At 39.7% G+C, this 8,950-nt stretch overlaps 1 protein-coding gene across 1 annotated transcript; it reads right to left on the bottom strand.

Moving 5' to 3' along the window:
• Positions 1 to 2,679: 2,679 nt before the first annotated feature.
• LOC102207560 (C-C chemokine receptor type 3-like) lies at positions 2,680 to 8,460 on the bottom strand. Its single transcript, XM_005747221.1, has 3 exons — positions 8,404 to 8,460; positions 7,676 to 7,869; positions 2,680 to 3,797 (listed from the first exon to the last, which is right to left on the bottom strand). Exons 2-3 carry the CDS (start codon positions 7,840 to 7,842, stop codon positions 2,921 to 2,923), a joined length of 1,044 nt encoding a protein of 347 aa, XP_005747278.1. The 5' UTR covers positions 7,843 to 7,869; positions 8,404 to 8,460; the 3' UTR covers positions 2,680 to 2,920.
• Between the last annotated feature and the right edge of the window lie 490 nt (positions 8,461 to 8,950).

Here is an 8,950-nt window from a genome sequence, read left to right as displayed (position 1 = left end):
CCTGGTCTGATTGGGGAGGGGACCAGAGAAAACTACAGAGTCCGACATTGTTTTGGCAAAGTTGCACACCGATTCAATATTGATTTTAGTGACCTCCGATTATCCGACTATCGACTATCCGACTATCAATCCTCACAGTTGTAAGATCGCACAAAGCCAGGTGGGAATACTTTGGATATGTGATTGGACATGGACAGGTGAAGCCTGAAGTGGGGAAAATGGAAGCAATCCATGCATATCCAGTACCTACAACAAAGAGGATGGTGTGGGCATTTATAGGCTTAGTGGGATGGTACAGTAAATTCATCTTCCACTTTGCAGAGAGGACAGCACCTGTCACTGACTTGACAAAAGCGTTGGCACCAAATCAGGTCAAGTGGACAAAAGACTGTGACAGAGCTTTCAATGACCTTAAGTCAGCCATCACGAATGATTCTGTTCTACATAGCCAGATTTCACTCAGCCTTCCACACTGCAGACAGATGCCTCTGGAGTGTGGCATAGGAGCTGAAGTGCTGCAGGAGGTGGAGGGCGAAAGGCGTTCAGTTGTTTGCCTCAGCAGGAAGATTCAGGAAAAAGAATCTAGATACTCCACTGTAGAGAAGGAGTGTCTTGCATGGAGGGGCTGCATGGCTCTAACACGTTAACGAGCTAACTGTGCTAACGAGCTAACAGCACTAACACGTTGACGCCGTACAGCCCCTCGCATGGGGCGATCCGCGTTAACTTGCTAACGGAGATTTCCCAAGTGAGTATGGGAAACGTGATGCTAGCATTGTAGATATTGTATGTATGGCAGTGATGTTTCGTCAGGACAAGCAAGGCCAGCACTGCTTCCTTGTCAAAACTAATAATAGACATGAATGAAATTTGTACCATGAAAAAAACAAAAACTTTGACAATAATGGAGAGTGGACAGCAGCTAACCAGGTGCAGGTCCAGCTGCATTTTCAGATTAGAAACCAATGAGAGTGTCTAAATCTAATACCTTTAAACAGCTGTTTCACCAGCACTCTACTATACTCCGATTAATATTTTTAATCATACCTGTAGATATTGAAAGGGTTTGTTTTGAAATAGATTTCAAAACAATCAAGCTGTAGGCCTGTGTTACTGACCATATGAACAACAGTTTTTTCAAACACACGGGTTCTTAACCAATATATTTTTTAAATTTTTATATTAAAAATTTTAATATTTACAATTCTTCAGCCAGGATAGGAGAGCAGAAAGGTGAAGCTGTCGATGTCTATTTCAGATAAGCAGTACAAACTATGTTTTAATCTGATATAGTGAAGGAAGCTGTTGAAGCTGTGTGAATCAGGAGAAGAGGGGATCGTCTCTGATAAACTTTCTGTAAAACTCACCACACACCGCTGATGTATACTGCTTGTAAAAAAATCACATCAGCAATTTAAAAATGTTTGGAAGTGAAGTTTATTATGTGCAGAACAACATGAAGAAATGCATGGTCATAAACAGGTTTCTTTACTTAAGTACGTTGTGTTTACTAATACAAAAGAAATGAACATTAAGTATCCATTAATTACCCTTTCTAACTACAATCTGTTTCCTTTCATTCTAAATTTGGTTCTAAAACTGAATAAATTGACAAAAATGAATAATTTTATACACACTGATTGGCTTTCTCTTGACATGAAAATAACAACAATGAAAACCACCAGGTGGGTGGGGCCTCCGCGAGAGCGTTGTGCCTGAGATGACCAAATCAAAAACATCAAATAGCCCGGTGTAGAGAAAAATCATAATCAGTGTGTTTAGATCAGTCTGAAGGCTGACCTCGAATAGGTTATTTCTACATAACGTACCTCATTATTTAAAACTATTGTGAGGTTGTAATGTAATATAATATCTATAGATTACTTTTTTTTAAATGTAACAGATTTTTGGATCATCTCTTATTCTACAGTCATGTGTTCATTTGTTCATTCCTACTTAAATTTTACTTTCTGAATGCACTCTTGCAAAGTCTTTTTCTGTAACAAGTAAAGATCTGTCAATATGTTGCTCTTAAATATAAATCCAGTATTTATAGTTCTCAAAGCTGAAGTTTCTCAGCTTCATCAGTGATGGAGCTGAACTCTGACCATAAGAGGGCAGCCATGGTCAGAATAAAACAAAAATAAACCTTTTAAAGCTTATATACCATCTTTCATAAGGCTATGTACAGAATATACAGAGAACAAATATTTTCCTTAGGGACAATATCATTTGTTACATAACTTGGTGGCAAACTAGGTTTGTGGTTGATAGCAGACAATTTGTACACCAGGAGCTACATGAAATAAAATTTCAAAATCTTCTGCAATTAGATTTTTGGTTTAAGGACTTTGGCTCGAATAATGAAGATATAGAAGTTTGAGTCCTAGACGCTAGTTCCTGGAAACCGAAAGTTTCACTCTTGATGAACTCATCCCTTCCTTCAGTTGGTTGTAAAACCATGACTTGCTCGTTCATCCATTCACTTCTGCTTATCCTTTTCAGGGTCATGGGGGGCGCTGGAGCCTATCCCAGCTGTCGTAGGGCGAGAGGCAGGGTACACCCTGGACAGGTCACAGGGCTAACACAGAGACAGGACACAACCAATTGCACTCACATTCACACCTATGGGCAATTTAGTGCTTCCAATTAACCTATCCCCACTAATTGCATGTCTCTGGACTGTGGTGGAAGCGGGAGTACCTGGGGAGAACATGCAAACTCCACACGGAAGGATCCTGGTGGAACTGAACTCAGGATCTTCTTGCCGTGCGGCAACAGTGCTAACCACCGTGCCGTGGTGCCCGGGCTGACCTGTTATTCCCAGGCAGTCTCCCATCCAAGCACTAACCAAGCCCAACCCTGCTTAGCTTGCGAAATCAGACGAGTGCTCAGGGTGGTATGGCCGTAAGCTGGTTCGCTAAATATCCCTATAATCATTTGGTGTCGTTTTTGTGTTCACGTAGCTTCTGCTGTTTTGACTAACAGACATATGCCTCTTTAACTTTGGGAAGTGTTTCACCAGCAGATGCCTGAAGTGGTTCTGGAATTTCTTCCCAACAAAAGTATAGAATACAGGACTGATACAAAAGTAAAAGTAGGCAATGGTGCGAGTAATTTGAAGTGCATAACCCAGTTTCTGTTTGTCCTCACACTCACTCTTAACTTCATTGTTAATGTTCATCAAGTGTACAACGTTGAAAGGAGTCCAGCACATGAAAAACAACAGCACAATGATGAAGATGAGCCTGACTGTCTTGAATTTGCTTGCAATCCTGGATGACATAACAGTGATTGCAATCCTACTGTAGCAGTAGAAAATAACAATCAGTGGGAAAATCAAGAAAACACTCAGCTGAAGGTAAAACCCAGATTTTCTCAGCTTGTCCATATCGACATAGGTAAGGTTTCGAGGGTACTCCTCACAAAAAGTTTTGTTATCAAGACTAGAAAAGAAACTACTATAGATAATCATTGGTCTGATACATGCTAACCCACTGACTAGCCACACAACAGTGCAGGAGATTCCTGCATACTTTCGATTTCTCACTTGTGAGTCATTCAACGGGTACAGAATTGCAAGGTACCGATCAAAGGTCAGAAGGGCTAGAAAGAGTACAGAGCTGTAAAAACCCAGATAGTAGACAGTACTAACAATCTTGCACATAACTTCGCCAAAGATCCAGTTAGAGAGCTGCATGTAGACTGCCATGAAAGGAAGGCTGATCATGAAGATCAGGGAGGACATCACAAGGTTCAGCAGCAAGATGTTGGTCACAGTGGTCAGCTGATCAAACCTAGAAAGCAGTCAACATAAAAAGATTCACAGGTCAGTCATCATGAAACAATCTAACCTCAGATGTTTTCCAGGTAACGGAGATCAGTGGAACCTTCAGTGAAGTAAATCAGCACATCTTTAAAACCAGTGGCATTTCTGGATGTCATCATTACCATGGAGTCTGAGCAAAGATATTAAATTATAAAATAATATTTTGGAATGCACAAATATAATTAGTGGAAAGTACATTGACTTCTTGGTAGGACAGCACCTTCTAAGCTTCTGCTGCTGTGCCCCTGACAAGCATGTTAGAGAGTCCACAGATGTACCCTCAGTAAGAAAATGTCTTGAAAGTTTATTTTGTGACCCAGAAAGAGTAATATTTCAAACTCTTTCAACATGCTCCTCCGCCATTGGCGCTTTTAAAATGTATTGTTATGTTATATTAGAAAACCGATAACAACATTATCATCCTTCTGGCAGACAGGAGTAGATGCATGGCTTTGCTAAACCAGAAAGAGTATCACAAGAAAAACATTGTCACCGGTCAGTAGCAAAGATTCTTATGAACTTCAGGCAGAAACATGGGTGTGCCAAGGATTCCCCAGTTTCACCCATTGTGGCCAACTTGTACATGAAGAACCAATGACTGAACCAATGACTCAAGTCATTGGTTCAAGTACGTGGATGACACCTGGGTGAAAATCAAATCTCAGCATGTACCACAGTTCACTGATCACGATGAAATGAAGAGTTCAAGCTAAACGCAGAACAAAACTCCAGAGTTTAATACTCAAAGAAGACCTGCAGGCCATTTGTGGCATTAAACAAAGCACTAAAAACAACAAAACAATACAAAAATCCTAAAAAACCAAAGTAATGACACACTTGATGCAAACGAGTCAAAGAGCAGAAGTCAAGTACAAGCTGCAGTCATAAACAGGAAATCAAAAAGAAGCAACAGTAGGAGGCACTGGAAAGTGTGAGTACAGAGACAATCTGAAGACTGGGGATACTGCTGCACATATGAACATACACAAGGGTCAGTGATTAACTGACTCAACGCAGGTGTGACAAACAAAGCAAGGGACCTGGAGCGCGTCTCAGATGACATATGACAAGAGGTGGGGTACACTACAGAGGTGGATGGTTAATCAATTAACTCTGTCTACTGCAAACTAGTTCTATTAAAACTTTGTAGATTTCTCAGAACTCTACGATGGAAAAAGGTCACCTCTATTCAGGTGCAATATTTTGCGTTATAGAAACAATGCTGAATTTTAAGGCTATTATGTTCTTTATTAATTTTATTTTTATTATTAAAATGTATTTTTCTTCAGCTTCAGAAATTGTCACTGACTGGAGTAAGTGGGATGGTTTGAAATCCCCCTTCCTACGTGCATTTGCACAGAGCCTGAAGCAGGAAACTTACTTAGCCCTTATCTCTGACTGGGGTTTGAGGTTTTGTCAAGCTACTGCACCAGCGTTAGTTTCATTGATCATTTTTGTTAACAACCTTTTTTTTCTGATGAAAACAAAACGATAACTAAGTAAAAACTATGATGAAATGTAATGCCACTTTCATCGACGAACAAAAATGAGATCAGCATATTCTGAAGAGATAAGAATCAAAATGATCACTGTTTCTCATAAAAACACAACAAAATGTCAACACCTGGGAGGAAGAGATGTGTTGACATGTGGATGCATACACACAGGTGAGCTGACTAACTGAATATATAGAAAGATCAGGTTTCCCATCACTGAATCTTTTTCCTCCCCTGATGGCGCTGATATATCCCAACATTGTCATCATTCATTATCCCTGATAAGGATCAGCGGATGGATGGATCTGAAAAAGTGTTTCAGAGAGCATGAGATGTTGTCATGCATGGATGGTCCACCGTGTAGTCAAAGGTGCATCATCACCAACAAAAGATCTTGGCAAAAATTATTAAAACTCTGAACATAAATAAAGGTGACACTGCTGTACGTATGGAAACAATACGACACCAAATACATGCTGACAGAGCTAAAGGTTGGCTAATTTTACTGATTTTAACTAAAAACATAAATTTAAAAGAAGAGCAAGGCACACTTATCACAAATTTTTAAAGCTATTAAAATTATGACAGCTTAATTTGACTGGTTAATATATTTGGTTTGGTTGCTGTTGTTGGATTCCACTGTAAGCCTCTGCTACAAAGCAGGCAGGTGAAATCATTTTAGAGTTAATCTTGAGGCTTCAGTGTTTCAAAGGCAGTTTGCTGTTTACTGGTGTACTTCACCATGGTAAATTATGCCGCAGCCTGTTCTTGAACACGTTTGGCCTGCAGGTGTTTGTTGACCTAATTTGAGATTTGCAAATAGTCTGCGTCTTTGAGTTTTGGTTTTACAGTCATTAGTTTTTGCTGTCCAAATGTTAACCACCACTCAGGCTGCAGCTGAGCTCAACAATGCCAAAACGTTCTTACGTACACAATCAAATGTTAACTCAATGAAATAAGCAATGGTTATTTGGCACTATGGCCTTATAGTGATAGAACTGTAATACTGGTTAATACTGGTTACTAGTTAATAGGCTTATTAACTAGTCTATTCTTGCTACCTTTCCTTTCTCGCTTCAGATACATTTAAATACTTTTCCACTCACACAAAGAGCTGCCGCTTTGCCTTTAAAGCCTCGTACAGCAAATACCTGCATTCTTGTTTGACATTGTATTTAGGCTTTGATTTACTGGGAGCTCTATTTTGTATTTTATGTTTAAGTCAGCTCCTTTTTAGTGTAAATCTTTCACTTTCCAAGATGTTTTGTACAGTGTTATTGTTTATTAAGACAGTTATTTATTTTGCTTTGGTTTGGCTGTTTTAACACAGTGAATATATCGCTTATCTTACTGTCTTAAAATCAGTTACACTGCTAGATCTATTTATGTACCTAATTGGTCAGAATGTCCCACCTTTCAGATGGACGTGTTCACAGATTCAGGACTGACTCATCCGACATCTCCACTGGGTTCATTTTATTTTCACACCTATAACTTTCATGAAATGGTGCAACAAGCCACTTTTAACTTGCACTGAAGCATAACCATCACAGACTTGACATATTTTTACATTGTTGTTTTCATGAACTCTACAGTACTCGTGTAATAAGAAAAGGCTGAATGTGGCTGTACTCTAAGACACGGCAACTCTTTTCCCTCGTACATCTTATGAAGAACCCAGTCGAGAACTTTACCAGACTAGACCACAGGTGTTGCTAAATCAGTCAGCATTACCATCTTAGGAATTACAGCTTAAATTTTCACCTAAAAGTAATGTGAGTCACAGCAGGGATGGGAATTCCGGCTCGTTTTAGAGAACCGGCTCTCTCGCTAAAAAGAGCCGGCTCTTTCGGCTCCCGAGCGGCTCAATAAGTTGTTTTATTGCTTGAATTAATTTATTATCAACAACAATATAAAATAGAATTCAGTGCACGAATAAACTTCCTGAATCCTTTATCATCCACAACTGAAAACGTTTCGATATCAAGTGCAATCATTGGCGGGTCTTCATTCACTGAGTTCTCACAGAGTCTCATAGAGCTCTGGGTGGGTTGGTTTAGGTGGTTGTGGTGGTATATGCATGATGCTGTAGATACTGCAGCAAAAGCAGCAGCAACGGTTGCAAGTGCACCTTCATTACTGACTGATTAACTGACTGTGTTTTATCGTCCCATTGCACTGATGGGTGGACAGTTCTCAGGTGTCTGTGCACGTTGAGAGGGTGACCGACCCATCACAAGTCTCAAGAGTTAAATCAGTAGAAATTTTAAAATGACCGTCATTCAAGATCTTTTATTTAATGCCAACACTGCAGAGAACAAAATAATCCAGCTTTGTTAGACTAACTTACCGACAGATGATGATGAGGACTATCCCGTTGCAAATGACACTGAAGGCAAACATGAAGTAGTAAAGGATGGACAGCAGCGCTCCCAGTTTGTTGTCATTGTCCCTGGTGCATGGTACAGCTTCTGTGTATTCGCTGTAGTCATAATCCGAGCCAGTCGTATATTCCATCTTTGTGTCAAATGCTTAAAGGAAAGTCTGACAAACAGAAATGTAAGAAAACACCGTTTACAATACATTCAGAATGACGTGAAAATTAGAAAACGATCAAGTCTTAACCCTTGAAAAAAAAGCCAGAAAATCCTGATTCTTTGGAACTGAGATGTTTATTAACCTCTTAAGCCCCAACGCCCCCTGATACGGGGGCAAAAGCAGGAGATCAGGTAGGCTTGGGGCTTAAGAGGTTAACCCTTATAACAAAATCCACAAACTTGTTTTTGCTAGATCGTGTTATGTATGATATATTTTTTATTATATATTTTTTGTATCGCATGTGAGACATTGGGGGGAGGTTTGCAACTTTTATTTAACATTGCTGTTAACAAAGTTTTGTCCATAAGATTTTGAAACAATTTGATGAGATATATGTCTCAGAAACTCATGTACCAAATATGATACAGAGGGCATTATAGGGTTAACACTATTTGGAATGATATAAGAAGGTGAAGCTTTAAAAATAAAAAGACAGGAAGCCTGAGGAATGAAAGCAAATGTAAGCATGAACTGACTTACTGTCTGTCCTATTTCTTCTGCTGCTGTCCGACTCTGATGATAGATTTTGGTTATCTGTGTTTAAGTTACCAACACCAGAGGAAGTCACATTATCTGCCTTCAGGGAGGAGCTGTTGTCATTTGTGCTCAAAGCAGCAGAGCAGGGTGTTCTGTTTATGACGTGACATGAAAGCCACAGCAGTGACTGAGAAGACTTCAAAGGATCGGGTCATGAGGTGGCAAAATGATCAAGCTTGTTTGATATACAACTGGAACAGAAGTGACCCACACAAGGTAGAGCAGTATTCTAATGAGACTCTGCTAATGTGTGTTCAAGAAGCTCCCGTACTTTGGAACAATTCCCATCCCATTTCCATAGTCGAGCACTTCTCCTGTGTTTAGACTAAAAACTGCACTGCAAAAACACAATGCATGTGAGCTGCACTGGTGATGTAATTTTGCTTCAGGAACCTTGAAATAAAGTACGATTAATTGTAACCCTGGTCCCACGTAGCTATGGTCAAAGCTAGACTGCGTAGTACAATGAGACTGGGCCTGGGTTTGTTAT

Source organism: Pundamilia nyererei, unplaced genomic scaffold (genome assembly GCF_000239375.1).
Source record: "Pundamilia nyererei isolate P.nyererei 1_Seehausen unplaced genomic scaffold, PunNye1.0 scaffold00191, whole genome shotgun sequence".
Lineage (NCBI taxonomy): Eukaryota > Metazoa > Chordata > Actinopteri > Cichliformes > Cichlidae > Pundamilia > Pundamilia nyererei.
Note: the sequence above shows the minus strand (reverse complement) of the source record. Positions and strands in the feature narration are given on the sequence as shown.